At 48.9% G+C, this 27,561-nt stretch overlaps 1 protein-coding gene and 1 long non-coding RNA gene across 2 annotated transcripts in view; one reads left to right on the top strand and one right to left on the bottom strand.

Annotated features, from left to right (window-relative positions):
* The window catches only part of TG (thyroglobulin), a 235,546-nt gene extending 216,951 nt beyond the window's left edge, over positions 1-18,595 (top strand). Inside the window, exons 46-48 of the mRNA XM_043880093.1 lie at positions 15,572-15,706; positions 17,044-17,234; positions 18,390-18,595. Coding sequence (XP_043736028.1) covers positions 15,572-15,706; positions 17,044-17,234; positions 18,390-18,508 — 445 coding nt within the window. The 3' untranslated portion in view covers positions 18,509-18,595. The remainder of the gene's footprint in view (positions 1-15,571; positions 15,707-17,043; positions 17,235-18,389) is intronic.
* On the bottom strand, positions 116-22,237 carry LOC122679431. The gene is made up of 3 exons (XR_006336401.1): positions 22,157-22,237; positions 9,413-9,637; positions 116-213 (listed from the first exon to the last, which is right to left on the bottom strand). It is a non-coding gene; the product is annotated as an uncharacterized LOC122679431 (long non-coding RNA).
* Between the last annotated feature and the right edge of the window lie 5,324 nt (positions 22,238-27,561).

Here is a 27,561-nt window from a genome sequence, read left to right as displayed (position 1 = left end):
TATGACAGCCCTGCCGAGGAGGCTCCTGAGGGACAGGAGTTCAAACCTGGCTGTTGAGGACTTAGGATGGGGTGGTCCTGGGAGGAGTGATCCTTGAACAGAGTCCAAGACATGCCCTCTGTCTCCCGTGGCCACTTTGGGGCTCAGTGTTGCTGAAGAGCATTTTCATACCCTCCTGGGGACCGACAGATGGGGCTGGTCTGCAGAACCTCCCTTGAAAGGAAGACGTGTTTGTGCATCAGAGACACACAGTGCCTGCTGGGTCTTTACCGTCACAGCACCTCAGGGCCAAGAGGCCCTCCTGACGCAGAAAGGGCAGAGTAGGTGCTCAGGACGCCGTGCTGAAGGGCGGAAGCCGGTCCAACTACCTCCTCTAACAGGTGGGCAGCTGGCCTTCCCACTCTAGTCTATAGGCACCTTGGGGCTTAGTTTTGCCATCTGCAAAATGGGAATAAGGAGGTGAGAGAGGTCGGGAGTACTCAGCCTTAGCTGGGCTGTGTAGAGCCCTGGACCCAGGGTCCCTGAGAGAAGGACAGCAAGAAGGGGGTGAGGGGATCTGAGCCTCCTAGCCCCTTATCTCCATAACTGAGCTTCAAGTGAAATTTCAAGGTCATGCAGTATAGAGAGATATGAAAAACATCTGGGCTCAGTCACCTTTAAGGCACCTTCTCACTCTCACATTCTATGAATTTTGAAGCAAAGAGACTCTGAGTCACTGATACATTTTAGAGACAGAGATGTTGCCAACTGTACAAAGGCAGAGAGTGTCCTGGTTAGAGCAGGGACTCTGGGCCAGCTGCCTAGTTAGAAACTTGTCTTATTAGCTCAGGAATCTAAAGCAAGTCACTTAATCTCCTTGGTGACAGTTTCTTCATCTGAAAATGGGAATGATAATAATAGTGTCTACTTCAGAGGGGTGCTATGATCATTTGTATATAGAATGGGACCTGGTAAACAGGAAATGGTGAGAGTGTCTCATTACTCTTGTCCATCAAAATGCGTTCTTGACATCTTTCTAGGCATATATCATCTCTCCCACCACGACCGTAATACGGCTCCATCTATACAGTAGATGAATGAATGAATCACAGAAACTAACCCATTTAATTGTTGGCAAGTTTATCTTTTACTGCCTGAAAAGACATCTCTCTCATTCTGCCCTGGAGCTGTCACAGTCTCATTTATTTCTGGCTCAGATCTACAGACTTAAAATATATGTGCATGCCTTATGGTTTCAGCCATCTGTCTGGTACCTCCATTTCTATGAGCATATATTAGCTTTCCTGGCATAGCCAGAGAACAAAACACAATAAATTACCACTTTCTCACAGCCTCTTGTTAATTGATCACAGCACTGCTTGGTCCTCTACCTGTTTACCTGGACTGTAGATGAGATTTACATCTCTGAAATTCTGTGAGGAAAGAATAGGCATAATTGATGAGGGAGGACACAAAGAAATGAAAACCTACAGTATGAGAAGAAGGTGCAATTTTAAGATCCAGATTCAAAGAATCACAGACTATGTAAGATGATTTTGTCCAACTCATCTTACAGATAAAGAAACAAATGCTCAGAGGAGACTGGAATTATGTCCCAGTTACAGAGTCAGTAAGTGGCAGTCTGAACTCAAACTCTGTCTCCTACCCTTTCCCCAGTTTTCTTTCAGTTGTACCTACTTCAGCCTGAAACTTCTGAGTCCCTACATTGGCTAAGTTCACTTGCTGGCTGTGTGACTATGGACAAGATGCTTAACCTCTCTGAGCCTCAGTGCATCTTCATCTATACAAGGGAGAGTGATAATGCATGTCCCATAGGGATACTGGGAGGGTTCAGGGAGAGAAAACCTGCATCTGGGGTGTGTGTGTGTGTGTGTGTGTGTGTGTGTGTGTACCTACAATGATATCTAGCAGCTTTGCTTCCAAGACTGTTGACATGAGAACACAACTTACACTCTTTAAAACTATTGACATGAATCCTTCCTCGGTGATCAATGCAAAGAAACAGAGGAAAGCAATAAAATGGGAAAGATCTCTTCAAGAAAATTAGAGATACCAAGGGAACATTTTATGCAAATATGGGCACAATAAAGGTCAGAAATGGTAGGGACCTAACAGAAGCAGAAGATATTAAAAAGAGGTGGCGAGAATACACAGAAGAACTGTACAAAAATGATCTTCACGACCCAGATAATCACGATGGTGTGATCACTCACCTAGAGCCAGACATCCTGGAGTATGAAGTCAAGTGGGCCTTAGGAAGCATCACTATGGACAAAGTTAGTAGAGGTGATGGAATTCCAGTTGAGCTATTTCAGATCCTAAAAGATGATGCTGTGAAAGTGCTGCAGTCAGTATGCCAGCAAATTTGGAAAACTCAGCAGTGGCCACAGGACTGGAAAAGGTCCGTTTTCATTCCAATCCCAAAGAAAGGCAACATCAAAGAATGTTTGAACTACTGCACAGTTGCACTCATCTCACATGCTAGCAAAGTAATGCTCAAAATTCTCCAAACCAGGCTTCAATAGTATGTGAACGGTGAACTTCCAGATGTTCAAGCTGGATTTAGAAAAGGCAGATGAACCAGAGATCAAATTGCCAACATCTGTTGGATCATCGAAAAAGCAAGAGAGTTCCAGAAAAACATCTACTTCTGCTTTATTGACCATGCCAAAGCCTTTGACTGTGTGTACCACAACAAACTGTGGAAAATTCTCAGAGATAGAAATACCAGACCACCTAACCTGCCTCCTGAGAAATCTGTATGCAGGTCAAGAAGCAGCACTTAGAACTGTACATGGAACAACAGACTGGTTCCAAATCGGGAAAGGAGTATGTCAAGGCTGTATATTGTCACCCTGCTTATTTAACTTATATGCAGAGTACATCATGTGAAATGCTGGGCTGGATGAAGCACAAGCTGGAATCAAGATTGCTGGGAGAAATATCAATAACCTCAGATATGCAGGTGACACCACCCTTATGGCAGAAAGCAAAGAACTAAAGAGTCTCTTGATGAAAGTGAAAAAGGAGAGTGCAAAAACTGGCTTAAAACTCAACATTCAGAAAACTAAGATCATGGCATCCAATCCCATCTACTCATGGAAAATAGATGGGAAAACAATGAAAACAGTGAGAGACTTTATTTTTGGGGGGCTCCAAAATCACTGCAGATGGTGACTGCAGCCATGAAATTAAAAGATGCTTGCTTCTTGGAAGAAAAGCTATGACCAACCTAGACAGCATATTAAAAAGCAGAGACATTATTTTGCCAACAAATGTCTGTCTAGTCAAAGCTATGGTTTTTCCAGTAGTCATGTGTGGATGTGAGAGTTGGACTATAAAGAAAGCTGAGCGCCGAAGAATTGATGCTTTTGAACTGTGGTGTTGGAGAAGACTCTTGAGAGTTCCTTGGACTGCAAGGAGATCCAACCAATCCATCCTAAAGATCAGTCCTGGGTGTTCATTGGAAGGACTGATGTTGAAGCTGAAACTCCAATACTTTGGCCACCTGACGTGAAGAGCTGACTCATTTGAAAAGACCCTGATGCTGGGATCTTTCAATCTTTTGAAGGCGGGAGGAGAAGGAGACGACAGAGGATGAGATGGTTGGATGGCATCACCAACTCAATGAACATGAGTTTGAGCAAGTTCTTGGAGTTGGTGATGGACGGAGAAGCCTGGCATGCTGCAGTCCATGGGGTCACAAAGAGTTGGACACACCTGAGCGACTGAACCTAACTGAACACAACTTAAAATGTTCCTTTTGCTCAGTTCTGCTCACTGCAGAGATTTTGAGCCAGTTTCCTCCATGGCTCCATCTATATAGCCTATTGTTTCAGGAAGAGGAATTTTCAGTGATGACTGTAATCTAGGGTTTCTCAACTTGAACTCTGTTGACATTTCAGGCCGGATAACTCTTTGGCATAGAGGCTGTCCTGTGCATTGCATGCTGATGAGCAGAGTTTACCAGCAACTCTGGCCTCCACTCATTCAATGCCAGAAGCACCTTCCCAGTTGTGATAACTAAATATGTCTCCACACATGGCCACTGTTCCTCGGGGGCCAAAATGGTCCTCAGTTGATAAACACTGCCAGCATCCCTCAAAACCAGTTATCACTAAGAGCACTGGAGGGAAGTGTGACCCCATCCCTGAATGAGCACAAGACCAACCCACCCCCAGATACCATCCCTGGCCCCACAGACTCTCAGGCAGACCACAGTGCACCACCCAACCAGAACATTTGGTGCTTCTATTACAAAGCCCTGGAAAGCTGACAGGCTCTCTTTGGTGGTCACATCAGGCAGGGCCCTGGCCTGCTGTCCACTCCTGCATCTCAGGCCATGGGCGTTGTCTCTCTTGCCCAGCTGCCTCTAAGCATCACCTCCCACACTCTGCGGGGACTCTTGCCTCCCTGCCAGTCCCAGCTTCACCATCTTGTTGACTATGGTTGATGTCTTTCTCTCTAACCAGCTCCTCCCAAAGGACACACTTGCCGAGTATCTTCCCAGAACGGGCCCCCACTTTATTCTCTGCCGCTTATGAGCAAAGGACTCCCCTGTGACCGACCCATGTTTGGGGGATCCTCTCCAAACCTTCCTCTAGGAGCCAGGCCCCAGCAAGCATAGCAGGGAGCATTGGCGTTTTCTCTGATACTGCCTGTCCTTAGGGGGCTCGACCTGGTTCTGTCTCGTGCTGTGTGCCTCTTGCCAGTGACAGCCTCTCTGAGCTTCAGTTTCCTCATCCGGAGATGGAGCTAGTAATAGTACTGACACATACAGGAGTATGTCAGGATCAAGTAAGACAAAGCATGCAAACAGCCTAGCTTGCTGCCTGGCGTAACGTTGGGACTCAGTAGGTGTTACTCATACTGCTTAATGTATGATCCTGGGAGAGCCCACGTTGCGATGAACAAGTGCTAGGAAGAGAGCAAGCACAGATAAAGTGGTTTTGGGGAACTGGCCACCGTGAGGGTTGCTGTGGCCACTTCAGAGAGGAGATAGAGGCCCGTGACCTTAAGCTTCCTGGCAGGTAGAGTCAGGTCATCATTCGCAGGGAAACTCCCCTCGGGACTGTGTGTGAGCCATCAGACTTGAATCGTGTGCTCTGTTCAGGTCCTTATTCCAGAGCTTTTGGACTCCAGGATCCTGAGACGTGATTCCCTTGTCTCTGCAGTGCAGTGCATTTAGAGAGCTGAGACTTGACTTTGAATGGGCGGTGGGGTCGGACTTTTGGGATTAAACACCTCTCCAAGCTCCACATAGGATGTTGGACCGTTCTTTACCTTTGGGAGAAGCAAATTCAGTGTAGAAGAACACATCCTTGGAGGTTAAACCGGCTAGGATGTTAATCCTATCTCTTCTGTTTGTTAGCTTCTGCATTTGAGCAAGTTCCTTCGCCTCAGTTTCCTCACCTAGAAAATGGGTATAGTTACATCTGCCTCATAGTGTGAAGATTCCTGTCAATATACATTAAATACTTGGCTGGTCAGTATTTGGGTCGTTTTCCTTTTAGGAAAAATAAGGTCTGAGGAAAAAAAAATCAAAATGACTAACGAAACAGTTATGTTTCTCCTTCACAAGTTGTCCCAACCCTGGAAAAACAAAGCCATCAATTCCAAACTCAAGACATTTTGTACACCACTGCATGTGCATTCTAGATGTTTCTGTGCATTCCAGGGGCCTTAACATTCCAGATTCACAGTCTTATCTTTCTAATTGATGTGTCTTGGTGGATTAGTTGAAATTAACAAACCAAAGAAAATATTAAGAGGCTGAATTCTTGAACTGAGTCCCTTGGCCTGGCTACATCCTGTGTGATTAACAAGATAATTTCCCAGTAAAGATGGAAATAAATCATTTTCTGACACTGAAGCCAGTCTCATGATATTATAAGGGCTTGTGCTATACATCCTTTTTAACACTGATTCAACAAATAACTACTGTCTTCTATACCGCAGATTCTTTGAGATGGAAATCCTAGAGATAGAGCAACTGCTAAGACAGAGAAGGGCTGCATTGTTGGGACTAACACTGTAGTCATGGGCTAAGGCTGATAAGGGTCTAAGAGTAGGTTGCAAAGAATAGATGATAAATAAGTAGAGTAAGTTCTGATAATGGTAGTAGGAAGGAAAAAGGAAACAGGCTTGACATGTCAGGATAAAGAGGGATGGAGAACTGAAGTCTTTTGAAGAGGAGAAGAGTAGTTGGAGATGTGGGAGAAAAAGATGGGGTCTTGCAGTTCACATAGGAGCTTGCAAGCTGTGGCAGGCAGAGATATTATTGTATCTGAGTATGATAGGAAGGCATTGGAGATTTTTAAGATTATGTAGAATGCACATTGGTCTTTTCTTTCACACTCATAACACAACTCACTAAAAACCATTGGAAACCCTGTTATCCAATATTATGATCATTTAGTTAATCAGGAAAGTTAGCTAAAATGGGAACTTATGAAAAATGAATAAGGTATGTGTATGCCTTAAACATCTAATTTGAACTGTAAGCATATAAACATACATTTACTTGCCATGCTTCGTGCAGGGTCAAAAGTTTGAGTAGAAGATTCTCTCTTTGATTCTCTCTTTGAAATTTGTGCAAAACCAAAACCATAATGAAAGCTCTGTGATGTCCACTTTTGGTTTCTTGAAAGTGGGGCATCCACGAGATATGCAATGCATTTAATTCAGCTCTATAATTACAGTGAGAACTATAACAGGCACAAACAGATTAGCGAGGAACGCAGTTGGTTCTGGGTGGACACATAACTTCCTGGTGAGAATAGATGTCTTGGGCCAGGAAAGTTCAGCCTTTTCGAAGCAGCAGTTGTTATGCCTCATGTAGGGAATACAATGTCCGGGTTAACCCAGCAAGTCCTTTGAAAGTGTCACCTGTATTGCCAAAGCATATATCATCCAGCTCTGCTGGGCTTTAGGGAGCTATGGAAATATTGCAACTGTTTCATCTGGAGCCATGGATGGGGCTGTGTTATTTAAAGTATTGTATAGGGAATCCTTTTGTAAAACACAAGCCAAAGCATATAATTACTTCTTGATTAATTCATGGGCAGAATCTGAACTTTTGCATATTAGATTTGCGCAAAGAGAAGCACACTGGTAAGCTTCTACTTGTAAGTTATTTAACAACCCTTCAAAAAAAAAAAAAAAGGCCTAGGAAGCAGAAGGACTTTTATTCCTTCGTGTTCCCTAATTTCCTTTGGAGGAAGTTGTCAAGAGATGCTGGCTAAAGATGAGAAAAGGAGTATATTTTATGGGAATGAGGTCAACAAACTTCTTCCTGTAGACAGAACAACAAGGATAGAAATTCCTGTAACAGCCGGCTCTCAGATCAATCCAATCACATAGGCTGGAGTAATGGGCCTTTCAGCAGCCAAGCCTCTTCAACCTCCAGAAGGCAAACACGTGGTCTGTTTATGTCAAGAAAGATCCTACCCATCCCCCCCTCACCCTGCTCCCCAGCACAGATCACTGTCCACAGGGCCCAGAATCAAGTGCATTCCTCTGGGGACAGCACCTCAGTCCTGCTCCCTAAGAAGCCCTGGTGTCCATGTGTGATGCTTCCCTTACGCTGGAAGCAGAGCTCAGGTCAGGAGCTTGTATGTGAATAGTCTCTGAAATATGACTTTGCTTTTGACTCGCTGGAATGCAGGCTTAGCCTCCCTACAAATCCAACAGATTTTAGGTGAGCTGGTTGGCTAGAAGGTAAGGTCAGGCCTGGGGTGGGGTTGGGGGGTTAGGGTGCAATCTGTTAAAGGAAGCAGCCTTCCGTCCCTACTGGATAATTGCAGCCACCCTGCGATTTCTGTCCTAATCTGTCTTCCCAGCCTACTCCAGCAATGGTTCCCAAAGAGGTCAGCTGGTGACTGGCTTGTGGAGAGGTCACCGATGTCCCCCATTCTTTCAGATGTGGCCCTCAGTCCCTCTGGTCTCAGTTCTCACGTCTTTCACAGGACCAGAGCTGAAAGACCTTAATGAGCATGCACTCGAGTGGTTCCCAAACTTCCTGTTTTCCTGAATCAGGAAAAACCCCACTTTCATCTGTCAGCATGATGCGCTTCTCACAGTACACGAGGCCCAGATCTCTGGGGGCTCCGTCACCTGCCGCGGTTCCCACCTCTCTGTGCCAGGCCACCCCTCCCGTCCCGGCCTCCGCACGAAGTTCCAAACCCACTGTGATTCACACGCCCCGAGTCTCTGCTCAAACGCCTGTCTGTACTTTACCCCCTCTCTAGAGACCCCTACTCACCTTTCAAGGCAAGGTCAACCGTAATTTCTCCTGTCTGGCTTTCTACAAACTCCTCTCCATTCCCTGGCCTAAAATAAGTAGCATCACTTTTCTCTTTACAAAGCTTTGCCAATGATTCTATCATTTGGCATCTATTTATCTATCTGAATCTTACGCTTTGTAATGTTGGCTTCTCTGCACTTCCTGTCAGACTCCTAGCTCCATGATGGAAAGGTGGACTTAGTCCTCATTTACCCCCAGCACCTATTGGGAGCACAGCGCACAGTAGGCCTTTGGCAAATGTGACTCAAGTGCAGTCCTGCCCCGACGTGCTGTGTTTGCAGCCATGCTCACTGAACTGTATTCACATCCTGAGCTCAGAGCCCACGTTATCCCCCGGGCGGGGAGCTGCTGGGCCCTTCCCCCGCTCTGGCTGTGTGTACCGTGACCAACACCAGCAACAGTAGCTCTCGCTTGGGTGGGCTGTGCGCTCAGTCACTTCAGTTGTGCCTGACTCTGCAGCCCTGTGGACTGCAGCCCGCCAGGTTCCTCTGTCCATGGGATTCCTCAGGCACGAATACTGGAGTGGGTGGCCATTTCCTCCTCCAGGGGATCTTCCTGACCCAGGGATCGAACCCAAGTCTCTTACGTCTTCTGCATTGGCAGGTGGGCTGTTTACCACTTGCGCCACCTGAGAAGCCCTTGCTTGGATGGCAATTTGTAATTTTTTAGAGGGACTTCCACCCACCATCAGTCTGTGAACACCTGGTGATACCACGGGGGAGGCTGAACAGGGGTGGAAAGACCCATCTCACAGGGAGAACAACCAAGAGTCGGAGGTGGAAGCAGGGTTTGAGCTGCGCTCACCCAGCCTGGGCAGGGAGTGTTTCCAGACCTCACATCCACATAGGACAGGGAGAAGATGTAGACCTGGCCTGAGATCGGACAAGTGACTGTCATGTTAGGGAATCTTGGCGGGAGGATTGTTAGCAAATGACATCGAAAGGCTAAATCAAAGCAGCGTGCCCTGTACAACTGCCGCAGGTCTGGGTCTATGACCTGTCAGCGATCAAACCCAGGACAGAGCAAAGAAGCCAGATCAATAGGCCCGAACTGTCCGCCCCCAGCCTCAGCACTGCAGCCTCTCAGCTAGCGAGTTTCTTCTTTTACCTTGACAGTTCCTGGAGTGTCCTTCCATGTCTCCCTCTGCTGATAACCGAATCCAAATCCCTCTTCTTCCTCCAGAAGCTCGGGGGTTCTCAGGCCCAGACTCACCGAGGCCTTGGTCCTCCAATCCCAAATGCCTTTTTCCAAGGCTCCCCACTGCCTGCCCCTCCTCCAGATGTTTGCCGTCAACAGCTCGAAATAACTCCAGCATCCTGATAAAGATCAGCCCTGCTGAGGAAACAACAAAGCAAGCAACAAGACAAGCTCTCAGATTAAACAGATCAGATGGACTGGAAGGCCAGGCTTTCCCCCAAAGCAGTGCTCTGTAACCTTTGGGTGGTGGGCTGGAGCTGGCTTGTGTGTGCTCCCCAGAGCCAGTGTGCACCTCTCTTCCCAACTCCATGTTTTATGATGTCTCTTTAGTAGTTTGGTACTGTCTACAGGCATGAGGGGGCTTCTCAGGTGACGTTAGTGGTAAAGAACCTGCCTGCTAATGCAGGAGACGTAAGGGACGTGGGTTCGATCCCTGGGTTGGAAAGATCCCCTGGAGGAGGGCATGGCAACCCACTCTAGTGTTCTTGCCTGGAGAATCCCATGGACAGAGGAGCCTGGCAGGCTACAGTCCATAGGGTCGCAAAGAGTCAGACACAACTGTGGCGATTGAGCACACACACACACATGCATGGGCAGAAGACCGTGCACATTGGCAAAGGCCAAGGTTTAAGTGTTCACCAGCACACCATGGGCCCGTGATCTTCCCGGAAATGTGGTGGAAGCTGTGAAGCTTCTCCCGAGAAAGGTGCGCACGCACACTGTCACAGCAGGTCACACCTAGTTTCAGGGAATTTGTGGTCCTCTGAAACCCTATAAGGGAAGCCCCGAGTTAAAGACCCTTACTCCTAAGCTTTCTGGTGGTTCTTATAAGATAAAGGAAATGGGATTGGGCACTGGAGCCAGAAGCTGCGCAAGAGGTTTGAAAATTGTTGTTGCTAAACCTCACTTAATGTTTGGAAGTGCAATTGTTTCACCCTTTTGCCGATGTGGACCCTGAAGCCTGGAGTGGTTATGGATCTTCTATAAGACTTCACAGGTACTAAGTGATGGAGTCAGGATCTGAACTCTGTTCATGACACCATGGAACGCAGCTTTCTTTGGAAGTAGTGATAGAAAGGCCACAATGGGAGGCAGAATATGGCCCCTCCGAATGTCCACATCCCGAATTCCCCAGGCTGTGGATACGTCATCTTATATGGTTAGGGGTCCTGGCAGATGTGATTAAGATTAAGGACCTTGAGTTGGGAGGTGATTCAGGAATCCCCAGGTGGGCTCGATCTAACGACGTGAGGTCCTCAAGGCCGGAGGGGTGCCAGAGGAGTGGGTCAGAGGGATGGGGGGAGAGGAGGACTCCACTGCGTGCTGTGGCTTTGAGGATGGAGGAAGAGGACCATGAACCATGGGATCTCAGTTCTGACACAGCCCCCGGCTCCCCACCCAGTGAGCAGGAAACAGGTCCTTCTGCAGGGACTCCCAGAGAAATGGAACCCACTGACCACTTGATTTTGGCACAGGGAGACCCATGCTGGGCCTTTGAACTCCAGAACCTGCGAGATAGTACATTCCTGTTGTTTTAAGCCTCTTATTTAGTTGCTCAGCCATGTCCGACTCTTTGCGACCCCATAAACGGTAGCTCTCCAAACATTTTCCAGTTGAGAATACTGCAGTGGTTGTCATTTCTTCTTCCAGGGCCTCTTCCTGTCCCAGGGATCAAATCCTCGTCTCTCACATTGGCAGGCAGGTTCTTTACCACTGAGCCACCTGGGAAACCCTTCTTAGGGCAGCAGTCGGAAAGGAATAGAGCTACTTTCTCTGCAGGTGGCTCCCTTCCACACACCATCGAGGAGGAGCAGGCTGGGCTGGGGGTAGCAGAGGGGAGAGGCTGACCCCTGAGACTCCAGGCCCCCCTCGTTCACCCACAACCTTTGAGAGGCACAGGCCTCGAGCACCCCAGTGGTGGGGGTGCTGACGGAGAAGCCCATGCCACGAGGCCAGGACAGCGGGCCTTGGAATCGCAGGCCTCGTCCCCGCATCGTTGCTGAGTTTCAGGGCCTTGGCAGGAAAATGACGTCTTGGAGCCTCGGTCTTTGTCCAGTGTAAAACTCTGCAAATCACTCCACACCATCTACTCACAGGGATTGGGGATCATAAGGGTGAAAGGGACTGGCGAACTACCAAGTGTGGGCATAGGTGAGAGGTCTCTGTCGCCCTTGTCACAACATGAACACCTTCCTGGTGTTTTTTGTCCTGCGTTCCTTTCCCTTTCATGGGGCATTAGTACCCTGTAGTGGACCTCAGCCCCCTCCCCTATAGGTAAAGTAGATGGAGACAGGATTTGGGGTCTAGAGACAGCTTCGGACCCTGGCTATCCTGTGACGTATCACCTTTCTGGGCCTTGGGTCGTCACCTGCCAATGATGCACATGCTACTCTTACTTCCTGGCTGGTCCTGAATGATGCTGATCAAAGGCCAACCACAGTTTCTGGCACATCAAGGGTGCTTGGGAAACGGTAGCTGTGAACAGGGGCTGAGGAGAGCTGGCCGCTGAACGGTCCAGGTGGGGACTGCAGACTCTGGGCTTTGTCTGAGCTTGACCGTGGGTGCTTTGTCACCGAACAAGGGGCTTGGTTCTTCGGGTCCCAGAACCTATAAATTCTGGTTCCACTTCCTCCTCCCTGCTCAGGACTGAAGGAAAGCTTACCTTGGTTCTAAGAGGATTGGGGTACCTGACAACAGCTGCAAAGAGACATCACCCTTTAGGACTGTTATTCTGAGTGCCGTTGGTCCTGGGGACTCAAACTGTCTCATGTTCCTTCTATGATGCCTTTCATGGAGGCACCAGAAACAGTGACAGATTTTCTTTTCTTGGGCTCCAGAATCACTGTGGATGGTGACTGTGGTCACAAAATTAAAAGACGCTTACTCCTTGGTAGAAAAGCTATGACAAACCTAGACAGCATATTAAAAAGCAGAGACATCAATTTGCCAACCAAGGTCCATATAGTCAAAGCTATGGTTTTTCCTATAGTCGTGTACGGATGTGAATATTGGACCATAAAGAAGGCTGAGCACTGAAGAATTGATGCTTTTGAATTTCTATAGTGAAGAAGACTCTTAAGAGTCCCTTGGATAGCAAGGGATCAAACCAATCATTCCTAAAGGAAATCAACCCTGAATATTCACTGGAAGGACTGATACTGAAGATGAAGCTCCAATACTTTGGCCTCCTGATACGAAGAGCCAACTCATTGGAAAAGAAGATGATGCTGGGAAAGACTGAAGGCAGGAAGAGAAGGGGGCATCGGAGGATGAGGTGGTTAGATAGCATCACGGACTCAGTGGATATGAATCTGAGCAATCTTCCAGAGATAGTGGAGGACAGGGGAGCCTGGCATGCTGCAGTCCTTGGGGTCACAAAGTGTTGGACACAACTTAGCTACTGAACAATAAAAACCATAATCACAATAGTTCCCTGCATTTGTGAAACACTTGTTTTAATAGCCTCCACGTGCCATTGATGTGCTGATCTGTATTTCACAATGAAGAAGCTCAGCCTCAGAGACATCAATGACTCATCTAAAGTTACACGGGTGACAAGTGACAGATAGAGCAGGGTCTCAGCTGAGTGACTCAGTAGCGTGTCATTTCTTCTGTGCCCTGCTGCGAGTCACATGTACACCTGCTGATAAGTCTGATGGTCACAGGAGGCACTCTGGCTCTCGAGCCCCTAGGAAGTCCCCAGGCTAGACTGGGCACCAGGCCCCCAGCCCCAACCTCCGGCCCGTGGGTCACCGCAGCTCCCAGCCTAAGCAGGTGAGGGACGGCAGAGAAGGCCCCTTCTGCGCTTGAAATGTCCCCCTTCACATCCCTAATCTTGGGGGTCTCCCTTCCCATCTCTGGGGTCATCACAGTGGGTCACTCTGAGCCAGAGTCCACTGTCTAGTCACACAACTTTGCATCTTGCTTTAGAGCAGTTTAGTCTCGTACAAATTGCCTTTACATGAGAGTCATGTAATCTAAGCCCTTTCCCAGGACCAGCACTGGGCCTATCTGCCCATTGTACCAGCGCTGATGACAATCACTGGTGACTCTGTTCCCCTGCTCAGAGATGCCACTGACACCTCAAAGATGGTTGATTAAATCTGGAAGTAGAATGATGGATGAGAAGGAAGTGGGCCACGCTTTCAAGTACCTACTGCATCCCCCATCTTATTTCAGACTTCACTGCAGCCATGTGTAGCAGGCATTTCACACTCATTCCAAAGATGACAAAACAGGAAATCAGGGCGGTCAAGCACTTTTTGAGAAATCGCTCGGCTTGAGAGCAGAGAAGCCAAGACCAGGGACAGTGTCCTTGGGCCACTCCACTCAGGTCTTTTGTTAGCATCATGCCTTCTTAGCAGTGTTCTTGACCCAACTCTCCTGGTCAAGTTACTGCTGTCTCTGAGTAAGTCAGGAAACCTCTCTGAACTTCATATTCCTCATCTATAAAGTTAAGAAATTGGCTCTCGTGATAAATTGGGCCAAGTGCAAGGTCAGAGAACACGGCCTCCCCACAAGACCACGCTCATTTCTGAGGACAAGTGCAAATTTGGGGGGTTCCCCAAACCACCTTTTGGTTTGAAAATTCACTGGAAGGACTCACAGACCTCACGGAAAGGTGCTGTAGTCATGGTTGAGGTTGTCACAAGGAAAGGATGTAGATTAAGATCAGGCAAAGGAAGAGAGGCAGAGCGCAGAGTCCAGGCGGCTTCCAAATGTGAAGCTCCGCTGTTGTCCTCTCCCTGTGGAATCGTGAGGGTCAGGCTCTGAACACTGATGTATGACAACGAAGCTCCAATACTTTGGCCTCCTGATGTGAGGAGCCAACTCATTAGAAATGACCCTGATGCTGGGGAAGATTGAGGACAGGAGGAGAAGGGGGCACCAGAGGATGAGGTGGTTAGACAGCATCACAGACTCAGTGGATATGAATCTGAGCAATCTTCCAGAGATAATGGAGGGCAGGGGAGCCTGGCATGCTACAGTCCATAGAATGGCAAAGAGTAGGGCATGACTTAGCAACTGAACAATGACAACATTGTTGAGGCTTACTCAACAATGACCCAGAGTGTTATCAACCAGGGAGGTGCCTTCAAATGGTGCTCAGAGGTTTGATAGGAGCCCCTTTACGTAAGCATGATTGATTGCTTGATTGATTGCCTATGTGGTTAACCTCAGTCTCCAGGTTGACTGTTATGTGACCCATAGCCCCCCCACTCTAAGTCACGTGGTTGATCTGGCATGGCCAGCCCCTGTGCTGATACTGCTACATTTAAGGAAGGTCCAATGTGGCCAACAAAGTGCCGCCCTAAACAAAGACACTCACATCAGTATGGCATGGATTACTTCCCAGCCCCCAGAGGGCATGGGCCAGACTTCTTGGGAAAAGTCAGATTCTCTACTACACTGCTTTAAAGTCCCTCCAGCCTTTCTCCCAGCACTCACTCCCGTGGACCCATGGACCCCTGGACTGGTCTCCCCATCGCCAGCTCAGTCCATTTCAACCACTCATTGAGCTTCCAAATCTTTATTCCCTCCTGCCTGCTGCTTATTAGATCTCCAGTTCAGTGTAGCATATGTATTATTGACCAGTTATGTGCCAGGCATTGTACTGAGTGGGTTACATGGATGAATGTCAACCTGGAAAAGAGTTGGAGAGTATAAGCTGTATATGAACAAGGACTAGCACAGGGAAGGGGTTGAAAACACAAGTTACTTTGAACAGATGTTCATTGATAGTGTTCTAAGTATCATGGAATGTGGTCAAGAGAACATTGTCTTAGATAACTGCTTAGGCTTACAGATGTTTCCAGGGAGTTGCATTCTCAGAGTTGGGTACTCTTCAACCTATCTATGTGCCGAGAATCTGCCCAAGGGGGCCACTGGACTAAGGGCCAAGCAGAATCTCAGCTCAACTAAGCACATACATGTATACAGGAATCTAAGACTTAAAGAGAGAAAATCTTCAATGGGGCATGAATACTGGGTTTTGGCTCATGTGGGTTCTTCCAGCAGTTTATTATTCCTTTAACTTTTGTTTCTTCTTCTTTCTGTGTGTTTTCCCAGCCTGGAATTGCTGACAGATGTCCTGTATGCCTTTGGGGTTCCCTTCTACCCTGCCTACGAGGGGCAGTTTACTCTGGAGGAGAAAAGCCTTTCCCTGAAAATCATGCAGTATTTTTCCAACTTCATCCGATCGGGGTGAGTGGACCACGTGAGCATGGAGGCTGTCGTGTGCATCCCTCCCCTCCCTCTGAACGCAAAGGTCACACTTTGCATCAGTGGACTCACCCTTGCCTCCCTGCCAGTGGTCTCCCTGACTCAGTCTCCCCTTCCACCCAAAGTGACCTTGGTGCAGAAGCATCCCAATCATGCACTCCCTTGGATGGCTCTAGACTTTCTCACCCTCGGCACTGTTGACGTTGGTCTGGGTGAGTCTGTGGCGGGACTTACTAGGCACTGTAGGCTGTCTGGCAGCATCCCTGGCCTCCAACCGCTAGATGCTGGAAGCACGTCACCCGTGTTCCAGTTATGTTGTTGTTTTTCAGTCATTCATTCCTGTCTGACTCTACAGCACGCCAGGCTTCCCTGTCCTTCATTATCTCCCAGAGTTTGCTCAGACTCATGTCCATTGAGTTGATGATGCCATCCAACCATCTCATTCTCTGTCACTCCCTTCTCTTCTTGCCCTCAATTTTTCCTAGCATCAGGGTCTTTTCCAAGCAGTCGGCTCTTCGCATCAGGTGGTCAACATTTTGGAGCTTCAGCTTCATCATCAATCCTTCCATTTATGAAAACAAAAATATCTCAGACATTTCCAAGTGCCCCCTGGAAGGCAGAATCATCCCAAGTGCAGGACTGCCATCTTAGATGATCAAATGGAGTTCCAGCACTCGAGACCCTTCCTCGTCTCCCCCCGGCCTTCCCACACACTCTGTTCTAGCCCGGCCACTGTGCTCACCACTCCTTCTCCCGAAGCCAGTTCCTGCTTCACTGCCGCCCCGACCCCTGTGGTTTAGCTGTGTCCCCTTACACCCGACAAGCAGCGCTCACCTAGCTCAGCGCTCAGCCCCCTGGAAACGTCAAAGGACGAGCTGACCTGTAGGTGGCCAGCAAGTTTGTCCAGCTCCAGGCCCACCTTCCTGCCCAGGCCTTGGGCAAAGAGGCATTCCAGACACTGACAGAGCAAAGATCACCAGGATTGAAAGGGACGTGGTGACTTCCTAAGCCATCAGAAAATCAGAAGGGCAGGACTAGGTCCTGGGAAACACGGCTGGGTCCTGAACTCACGTCTTTTCCTCTTCCAGAAATGGCCTAAGAGGGGTGAGTCAGGGCCTCTGTGTCTCTACTCACGTGCAGCACAGCTGTTCAGAGCACAGCCCTGGAATCAGACTGGGGGTGGTTTTCAACTCCTGCTCCGACACCTAAAGATGTGTGACTAGGTCCTCAGAGGCTGTGTGCGAGTGGGCAGTGATCTCACATGATGAAAGGAAAGAGCATTGTTCCTCATGGGTGTTTCTTTCTTCTCATTTCCCCAGAAATCCCAACTACCCTCACGAGTTCTCCAGGAGAGCGCCTGAATTTGCAGCCCCCTGGCCTGACTTTGTCCCCCGCGATGGCGCAGAGAGCTACAAGGAGCTCAGTGTCCTGCTCCCCAATCGACAGGGCCTGAAAAAAGCCGACTGCTCCTTCTGGTCCAAGTACATCCAGTCTCTGAAGACCTCGGCAGGTGGGGAGCAAGAGGTCGCCGGGTCCCTGGGATGCCGTTGACATCGCCCCTTCCCGTGGGGGGCTCACAGTCTGGGGGTGGGGGCAGTGGGTCCTCTTTGCCAAGGTCTCCTGTTCTGATGGGGGAACAGCCAGAAGACCCTGGGGGCCCGGGGCGGGGAGGGCTGGGAGGGTGGAGAAGGGAACCGCAGGCAGGCCGCACTGTTGTGGGGAGAGACCTTGAACTTCCTGCTCTCTGCCCTTGGAGGCTTGGCTGAAACGGCTTAGAGAGGGGTTTCTGCCAGGGCAGAAGTGGGCATTTCATCTCTTGCTGTTGAAGAGAACTTCGTGTTGCAAAGGTGCTGAGAGGAAGTGAATCATGAAGACACTGGGAATAGAGAGAGTGATGCAGAAGCTTCCGGAAGAATAGGGGACTGAGTGACATAACCAGCAAAGGCCCTTCCGCTTTGTGGTGCCATGGTGGAAGTCTGACCCTGCACTAGTGAGGTCCCAAGGGAGGGAGGGCCAGCATCTCCCCGGAGCCTCTGGAAGGCTTCCTGGGGGAGGTGACGCTGGGGCTGAGGTTTTCAGCTTGACAGGAGCTCTTCATGTGGGGAGCGAAAGGGTGGAGCGCTTAGCAGGGAAGCAACTTGAGTTTTAGACTCTCAACTCTGCCTTTTATTATTATTTTTACTTATTTATTTATTTTGGCTATGCTGGGTCTTCCTAGCTGCACGGGCTTTCTCTAGTTGCGGGGTGCCGGTTTCTCCTTCTGTTGCGGAGCACAAGCTCTAGGAGGCATGGGCTCAGTAGTTGTGAGTCTCGGGCTCAGCAATTGCAGCACACGGGCTCCCTTGCTCTGCGGTACATGAAATCTCCCCAGACCGGGGATCAAACCGTGTCCCCTGCATCGGCAGGCAGATTCTTAACCACTGGACCACCAGGGAAGTCCTCAACTCTGATTTTATCTTCTCAGTTGATGAACCCAAGGCCATCATGCTCTTAGGATGTCCCTAGAGTCAGGCTATAAGTCTGGAGCCCCGCCCCAGAAATGTCCCTCTGGAGGGGCGTTACTAGGGAGCTCCCATCAGAGCCTGGGGTCTCTTTTGGGTCATAGGGGAAGAGATGAGGGAGAAATCGGATCCAGATTGGACCGGCCTTGTCTCTCCTATTTCAGATGAAGCTAAGGACGGGTCGTCAGCAGAAAGCGAAGAGGAGGACCAGCTGGCTGGCTCTGGGCTGACAGAGGACCTCCTGGGTCTCCCAGAGTTAGCCTCCAAGACCTATAGCAAGTGACCAGTCCCATCCCAACTACCACCCTGGACACCTTATTCCCCACCATAGCCACTAACTGTCAATAAAGTGTCTACGTGCAGAAAAGCATTGGTGACTCAGATTCATTAATTTCAGACAGTCCTTGGGAGATACCAAACCATGTCTTAATCCTCCCAAAGTTTGAATCCCAGGGTGCTGTTTCCTTCTGACAAATGTTGATGGAGCATCCCCTTTGCACCAGGCCCCATGCAGGGTACGGGGGGTGGGGAGGTGTGGGCAAGGACCCTCCCCTCCGGGAGAGGCAGGCAGGTGAACAGTGGCCCAGGGAATGGGGATCTATCAAGGGCAAAGCCCAGAAGGAGACAGTCTCACCTGTGTGTTAGAAAGAATTCTCTTGTGAAGACTCCAGAACGGAGGTGGGAGGCCACCTCAGGCTGGGACAGTATTCTGAGTGAGAGGCAGTGAGCAGTGAGGATGGGGTGGGAGTGGGGAAAGGCACAGATCCACAAACCCTTCAGAAATTAGAGGTGACAGGACCTGAGTGTGAGAGGAAAGAGGTGCAAGGATGCAGAATTCTCTCTAGCTTTTGGTTGACTTGCATTCCCAGGTAAGCACCTGATTTTATCATTCACCTCCTATGGGACACACTTATGAAGGCAAATCTTCTGTTATCTTCTATTTAAATCCCTCACCGCCCCCCGCCCCCGAGAACCTTTCTCTCTCTCTCCCGTTTCTCTCCCCTCGCTCTCCCACATTATACACACACACAATTAACCCAAAGTTGAAGCAGGTGGAGCTGGTTCACAGTCTGTCGTTTACATGACATGTCACAAGTTGTGTTCACAAGTCATCTCATTTGAACTCAGACCAAAATCAGTGAATATTCATATGTTGGGACTATCACTCCCATTCTGCAGATGTGGAAGGCGGAGCTCAGAAAGGCTTATAGGGTCCCTAAATTCATGCAGGGGAGAGGTGGAGGATCAGAGTTCAACTCAAGTCTTCTGATTTTTGTTTCCCTGCACTTCCTGGACATCAGATAAATCTATGTTCTTGTAAAAGCCCATTGATAGCACTGAAACCCCCAGGTGACCTCTAACATGCATTATAGGTGTTTGGTTTTTTTTTTTTTTTTTGAAGATGATTCCATGTAAGTAAACAAGTACCCAACAACAGTGCCTTGACTAAAGGATACTTCCAGAGGCAAGTAGTCCTGAGATTGACCAGTGGCTTAGTGGTGCCATCAAGGACCCAGACTCTGTGTAACCTTTCCTCTTTACTATCTTCAGCCCATGGATGATGGTTCATTTCACTAACACGTTATGGCTGCCACAGCTCCAGACATCACATCCCCTCCTGACAGCATCCCATGCTGGAAATAAGCAGGACAGAGTACCAAGGGCCTTGCCTTCAAGCGCTTCTTTCTTTCCTTGGAGGAAAATCTTTCCTGGAAATTCCTAGAATATTTCCCTTTACATCACATTGTCCATAATAGAATGGTGTTCTCACTTTTAGACTAGTTACTTTAGACTTTTAGACAGTAGGGAATGGGCTTACCATGATCTGATTAGACTAGGCATGAATTGTTCCCTCTAGCAGGAGACATTTGGGGTGCAATTAGCTGAGAGAAGTGGAGAGAAAATTGTTGGGTAGACAGCTGTCACTCTGCCACAAAATTAGCCTTTGCTCCCAAGACCATGAGAGTTGACCCTGCCCTCTTATCCTTGGGGCCATTCTTTCTTGGCCCAGGGTTGGAGTTGGCCTGAAGCACCTCTTTCCTTCCTCAGTCCAGTGTGGACTGTGGAATCCAATGAGCCCAACTGCCCGTGTCAGGGGTCATGGCCCTGGTGCATCCAGGTTCCCTTAATTCAGGAGCAACTTCCTGGGCCTGGGGGCTCAGACAGGGGGCAGGGGGCAGGGGACACCCAGGAGGTGTGCTCTGCCTTTCCAGGCCTTGTTTGGGTCTCCTGGGTGATCCAGAGGTGGGAGTGGGTGAGATCACTGATTGCTCCCTGTGGCTGCTCTAACACATTACACTAAAGGGTCAGGGGGGTAGTACTAAAGCAACAGCAGTGAATGATTTCAGTTCTGGAAGCCAGAATCCAACACGAAAGGGCTAGCAGAGCCACTGTCTCTAAGGCCCTGGGAGATAATCTGTTTCATGCTCCTCCCCCAGCTTCTGGGAGTTCCCTCCCATCTCTGCCTCTGTCCTCACACGGACTTCTCTGCACGTCAAACCTGCCTCTCCTTTCTCTTATAAGGACACTCTAAATCCAAAATGATCTTATCTTGAGATCCATGATTACATATGCAAATCCCATATTTCCAAGTAAGTTCATATCCACCTTTTGCATTGCTCAGTTGCTCAGCTGTGTCTGACTCTTTGCTAACTCTACCAGACCGCCTGGACTGTAGCCCTTCAGGCTCCTCTGTCCATGGGATTTTCCAGGCAATAATACTGGCGTGGGTTGCCATTTCTTACTCCAGGGGAACTTCCTAACCCAGGAATCTAACCTCATCTCTTGCATCTCCTGCATTGGCAGGTGGATTCTTTACTCCTAGTGCCATCAGGGATGCCCAAGGTAGTTTTGGTTTTTGTTGCTTTTAGCTGCTAAGTCATGTCCGACTCTTGCGACCCTGTGGACTGTAGCCTGCCAGGCCCCTCTGCCCATGAAGTTTTTCAGACAAGAATACTGAAGCGGATTGCCATTTCCTGGGCAATTTTCCCGTCCCAGGAGTCAAGCCCACATCTCCTGCATTGGCAGGTGGATTCCTTTACCACTGAGCCACCTGGGACGCCCCTTTGAAGATGGAGGAAGGGGTTATGAGCCCAAGAATGTGAGTGGCCCCTGGAAACTGGAAAAAGCAGGGAGTGGATTCTCCCCCACAACTTCTAGAAAGGAATGAGCCTGCTGATGCTCTGTTAGCCTGCTGAGACGTATGTCAGTTTCTTATCTGTAGAACTGTAAGATAATAAATTCATGTAGTTTCAAGCCCATAAACATGGGCTGATTTGTTACAGCAACCACAGAAAAGTAACTTATTACTGCACTTGTTCAGAGCTAGGTTTTATCCTTCTTGGAACAAAGCTCAGACACACCTCATTATTTTCCTGATAACAGTAAGTTCTCAGCTGTCCAATATCAAAACCCCAAATTCACCATTGATAGCTCAGAAAATGGAGCGTTCACATTCTCCAACAAGGTCGGGTTGGGTGATGGACTAATGCTCGCAGAGCCCACCCGGACCACCCCTTTGGTCAGCCATGCACATAGGGCCTGGCACCGGATGCCACCTGCTACTCGTTCTCAGCCTCTGAAAACTGAGATAGAAAACATCCCATTTGAACATCCTGTCATTATCATAATGCCGAGTCTGCAGATTCACCCTGCTGACGGAGCTGCTGTGTACACCAACAGAAAACACTAACACGATGTCCCCAGAGCCCGGACAGTTAACTGTCGACTCAGGGCACCTGCTATGGATGAGTCCGCCTGTGAAGAAGGCAGGGATGAGGAATCAGATGGTCCCAGGACCAGGCCACCTTGGTCCTGCCCTGAGACAGCTCTCAAAAAACGCCTGGCCAAAGAGACACATATGGTAGTTACATCGTTTGCGCTGGAGGAGGCCTGAGCCCCCATCACGAGGAAGGCGCTGAGCTACACTCACCCCATCGGGCCCAGTTCCCATTCCAGCACTTTCTCCTACAGCACTCAGATGCCTCTGCAGGTCCACTTCTGTTCCCAGATGGGCTGGGCCAGCTTGACATGGGTCAGGGCAACCATGAAGACGTCATAAACTTTCTCCTTCTCTGCCAAGGACAGGAAGGCCCCAGAATGCCTGACATCAAGGCGAGAGTCACCCAGGAGTCAAGAGGTGAAGGGGGTAGCGCCTCCCCCCTGATACCCAGAGTGACCTTGGGGGTCAGTGCAGCAGTAATCAGGAAGGGAAGTGATGACATTTCCCAGGAGCCCTGCGCTGGTCTGAGTCAGCTTCCGCCTGTGCTGGAAGCAACTCGGACAGACAAGGGGATGAGGCGAGGAACCTTCTCAAAGGGAAGTTGAAACACAGCTGTGAGCTGGGGCGGGGCGGGGCGTAGATTGTTGGGTACTCAGGGACTCCTGGGTTCCCTGCTCCTCCCAGACCACTCAAGGCCATCAGGCAATTTGTCCAAGACGGGTCTGGACAGTGCCCGATAATGACCTGAGGTTCCTGTTTCCAAATATTTGAGGATGCATAGGTCTTGGGTGGGGCTCCTAAATCTAAGAAATACCAGGTGCTTAAGGAACGCCCTCCCTTGGTTTCCAGTCTGCCATTAAGTCCATTTTCCCAACTTTGTCTCACAGTTTCATTTTAGTTTGGTCTCCCCCATGATTCTAGACAGTGTCTTTTTTTTTTTTATTTTACTTTTTAGCCATATGTTTACAGCCTGATTATTTTATTTCTTTTCCAAGAGTATTTTTTTCTATTATTGGAGCATAACCGCTTTACAATGCTGTTAGTTTCCAGGGTGCAACAACAATGAATCAGCTGCACATATACCTATAACCCTCCCTCCTGAGCCTCTCCCACCCCCATCCCACCCCTCGAGGTCATCACAGAGCATGGAGCTGAGTTCTCTGCGCTGTACGGCAACTTCCCACTAGCTGTCTGCTTTACATACCATGGTGTGTATTTTTGACTTATCAGCTTCATACTAGGACTATTGATTTCCTGTTGAGAAAGATGAAGGTTTAGCATACTTCGCCTCACCCAGCCTCCCATCACAGACCTCCACAAGCTCAATAACAGTGCAATTCTTATTTCTTCTTCTGGATACTTTTGTAATTCTGAACAAGATCTTTTTTTTTTCTTATGCCGTCCATTTTCTAATAACTGTTAGCTTGCTATGTAAATGATGAGCGTGCTTTTTTTTTTTCCTGACACTTCCTCCTCTTCTTTTCTTCTGTTTTGCTGTCCACGTCCTGAGGTTCATTTTGTCCTTCAGCCTCACTAAGCTGACATGCTTTGTTCCCTAGGGGTAGTTCCCACAGTTAAAATACAGTTCACATCATTTACCCAGTTAAGAATTTGATAGACACTGTTTGCAGGCCAAGCCATGAGCTAGAAGTATACATTTGGTCTGTGATGCAGTCCCTGGGCATTTCAAGAGGATTATGCCCAGCCTCAAGATCAAATAGCTTCTCTTTTATGAGACTCTATCAGTTCCTTAAAATCATGCCATGTTTTAGAGTGATTTCTGTTTAGACTATAGCATTCAGGTATAGGTTCTTGCTTTATTTAGCATTTACAATCTCTTTCCTCTTCTTTCTCCCTTCTCTTCCTCCCTCCCTTCTTTTCTTCTTCCTTCCCTCCATCTTCCTTTTTCTTTTTTTAGTATCTTCCTGGAATGTGTGTGTTCTTACATCCTCCTTAATGGGTCTCGGCCAGGTTTGGATCTCACTGCCTTAAGGGTGATACATGGCTTGCAGATTCAGATGGGAGTCTGAGTGCTGACTCAGCAGCTCTCCCAGTGAATGAGCCAAACCCCTCCACCAATCTGGGCCTGAGCTTCGTCTGGGAAATGTGGACAAGTCATCACTCTGCTGGCAGAGCTGCGAAGCTCCTGTGAGGCTAGAGAAACCACCATCCTGCATAATTTGAAACGGATAGACAATCACTGGAAGATGTTTTCATGACTGATAAATGCTTCTGCTTAGCTCATTTCCTATATTGGGCCAGGCCTTCTGCTCGGTGCAAAAAATACAAAGATAAACAGTTTCAATGCTTGAGGAGCTCCAAGCCTAGAGGAGCTCAGACAAGTAAGCAAAGTCTCAATTGAGGGCAACGAGTATGTTGATAGAGACAAAACAGTGGTCCTAGAAGCCAGAGGGGGCATCTAAGTCAGACAGCAGAAAGTTCTCCAGGAAGGTGGTCCCAGGCTGAGTATGAAGGATGAATAACAGTGAGCCTGGCACAGACAGCTTGGCTGGGTGGGGATGGTGTTCTAGGCAGGCCCCCTTCCATCCCCTGCGAGAGTAAGGCACAGCTGGTTCCCAGTTGTCATGCAGGAGCCCTCGAAGTGCCACAACATCTGGTGAGCTGGTGAGCTCACACACTCAGGAGCTGCCTCCGTCCAGCCTGGGGGGCTCCTCACTCGCCAGGGGAGCCCAAGGTCCCTTCTGAGTCCCTTACCCATCAGCTTCCCATCTGCCCAGGACTCCAGGGCTGCTTACCTGTCCCTACCCTCGATGGTTCTGCCTCCACCCTCCACCCAAGTGCTCAGCCTCCAGCCCTGGAGCAAGGCTTGAATGCCGAGCTGGGACCCCTGTCCCGCTCGTGCCCATGTGAGCCAAGCTTCTGGGCCTTTCCGAGGTTGGAAAGTGAGTCAAGGCTGGGAAACAGACAAGTGAGGGGGCTTTACCAATGAGCATGGGTGCAGTGACCAGTGTCTGAGGCTCTGCCAACGTGCTGCCTGGACGGGGCTGTGGCCACCTTCAAAGAGGAGATGGGACCCGGAGTTCATCCCAGGCCTTTGCTTGCTGGTCCTCCGCTGAGATAACCCCTGGAATCTTCTCCTTCTCTTTGTTTCTTTTTATTCAAGCTGGAATTTATTGGGTCTCCCCTCCCTCTGAAAGAACCTTCCACCTTCCTCCCTCGCCCTGGTTCAGCTGTCCCCGAGCATCCCCTAGTCCAGCTGTGTGCCTGGCCAGAGGCCCTCCATGAGGACATGGCATTTGTGTGTATCTCACTAATGGACGCAGCCAGTCATGGGAAAGCTGAGGGAAGAGTGTTTGAGGAAGAAAAAAGTGCAAATTAGGACAAAAAAGACATGCCCCTCTCTACCCCCAGCAGCAGAGAGAAGACCCAGGAGTTCCAGCCTGTTCCATGGTGGAAAAGTCAGTGTGACCTCAGACACCAGCCCAGTGTCTGGACTGACGTGGTCTCAGAGAAGGACAGTGTAGCATAGATACCAAAGCTGAAGCCACTATTCTTTCCTCTTTCCATTGGCCCTTCTAGCACAGGGCCCTTGACTTCTCTGAAGCTTGGTTTATTTCACTGTAAAATAGGGGAGGAAAATGACCAATAACACAGGAGTTGTGAGACTACAATAAAACCAGGGACCCAAAGGCCTGGCTGGTCTCTCTGCCTGGCCTGGTTGGCTGTGAGTTGGCAGAGGGCACACCTGCCTCTTTGAATCCAGACTCTGTGCCTTGCCAGCTCTGTATCCTAGACCAGGTTACTTAACATCGCTGGATGCCTCCAGAGTTAGTGATGAAATTCCATATCTACACCTCTTAGGAGCCCCATGAAAAGTAAGTAAGTTCATGGCTATCAACGGCAGCTAAAAGCTTCTGTATGCAGCAGCTGATCAAGAGGCGATTATCATAATTAGGAATAATTAGTAACTAGAGATGAATGACTTAAAATGCAGGATTTTTTATTTCGATTTTTCTGCCTCTTTGCCACGGCCCTTCTCACTTAGTTCAACAGCATGTATTAACACCTAATTTGTTCCTGGTTCTCTACAAGACTGCAGTTTGAAGCCAACCGCTCATTACCCTTTGAAGGATGAGTTATAAATACATTGGGTCATCAAAAAGAGGAAGACGCACACCTGGGTAGTCAAGAACATGTAAATTCGGCCAGAGGAGACTTTAGGGCCCAGAGCCCACCCAGCGCCATAGTCTCCCCTCTTGGTTCTGTATAAGAACTCTGGGCATCCAGGTCAAGAACCGCAGGCCAGCTGGCTCCCCATTCCAACTGCCCCGGGAAAACCCCAGGGTCTGAGTGTACTCAGGGAGGTCACAGAGGCAGACAGCCTCACACTCCAGGGAAGAGGGAAGTGGCCCCTGGTGGGGAGGGTCCAGGGCTTGGTTCCAGCAGATGTGATGCTTCCCCTCTGTAGACTGCAGGGTCTAGAACTTGGAGGGCCCAGAAGGAACGAGCAGGTGCCTCCTGACTGTGCAGCATATAAGCTGGATGACCTTGGATGCATTGTCGAACCCCTCAACCCCAGTTTTCTCATCTGTACACTGGGATGCTCTTGATCATTAGAGAAAATGCAGGAAGTCATGTGACACCTCATAGATACTCAACAGAGGTCAGGTTCTGTTTCTGTTTCCTCTTGGTAGTATTATCACTTCCGTTTCATGCCCCAAGTGCTTAGAAAGCTCCCAGCACAAGCAGTGCTCAGAGCAATAAGAGAAAACTCAGACTTCACCATATCAGACAGAATTCTCATGTTGGCACAGAACTCACTGTGGGGTATGCGAGACTGAATAATGGCCTTGCAAACATAGCCATGCTCCGGTGCCAGGACTCCATGAATAGATTGTTATATGCCAAAAGGGGCTATGAAGATGTGATTAAGGATAGGGGCTTTAATATAGGAAGGTTTCTAGAGTATCTAGTTGGGGTAGAGGCCAATCTAGTCACCTGATCCCTTGAAAACAGAACTTTCTCTAGCCAGGGGCAGTAGAGATGCTGCAGAAAGAGAGGGCATGGAGATCCCAGGCATGAGAAGGAGTCAATGTCTCTGAGATGCAGTGCATACAAGGACCAGACAGAGGCCTCTGGAGCTAAGGGTGTCCCCTCAGCTGACAGCCAGCAAGGACTTCAGCCCTACAACCACGAGCACCTAGGATCCTACAAACAACCAGAAGGCGCTTGGAAGTGAAGTCCTCTCCAGTGCCTCCAGTAAGAAATGCAGCCCTGATGACATCTTGACTTTAACCTAGGGTGACTGTGGCAGACCTTTGACCTACAGAGATGGTGATAAAATAAATCTGTATTGTTTTAAGCCAATTTGCTATGCCAGCAATAGAAGACCAATACACAGTGCCTACAGGTCATGAAGAAGTTAGAAACTAAACTCCTTGGCTACCATATACATTTACCAAGCATATTGGAAGTACAACCATTGCTACCATTTTTGCTGTTTGCTGAGATCCAGGCCCCATGCTTGTGGCCCCCACATCCTTCTCCTCCTAAAAACATCATATCACCCTTCAAGATAGCTTATTGTATGGCTACCAAGGCCCATGGACCATCAGACCTTGGGCCCCTAGGGTACCAGACAGGATAAATTAAAG

The sequence above is a fragment of the Cervus elaphus genome, chromosome 21 (genome assembly GCF_910594005.1).
Source record: "Cervus elaphus chromosome 21, mCerEla1.1, whole genome shotgun sequence".
NCBI classification, from domain to species: Eukaryota; Metazoa; Chordata; class Mammalia; order Artiodactyla; family Cervidae; genus Cervus; species Cervus elaphus.
Note: the sequence above shows the minus strand (reverse complement) of the source record. Positions and strands in the feature narration are given on the sequence as shown.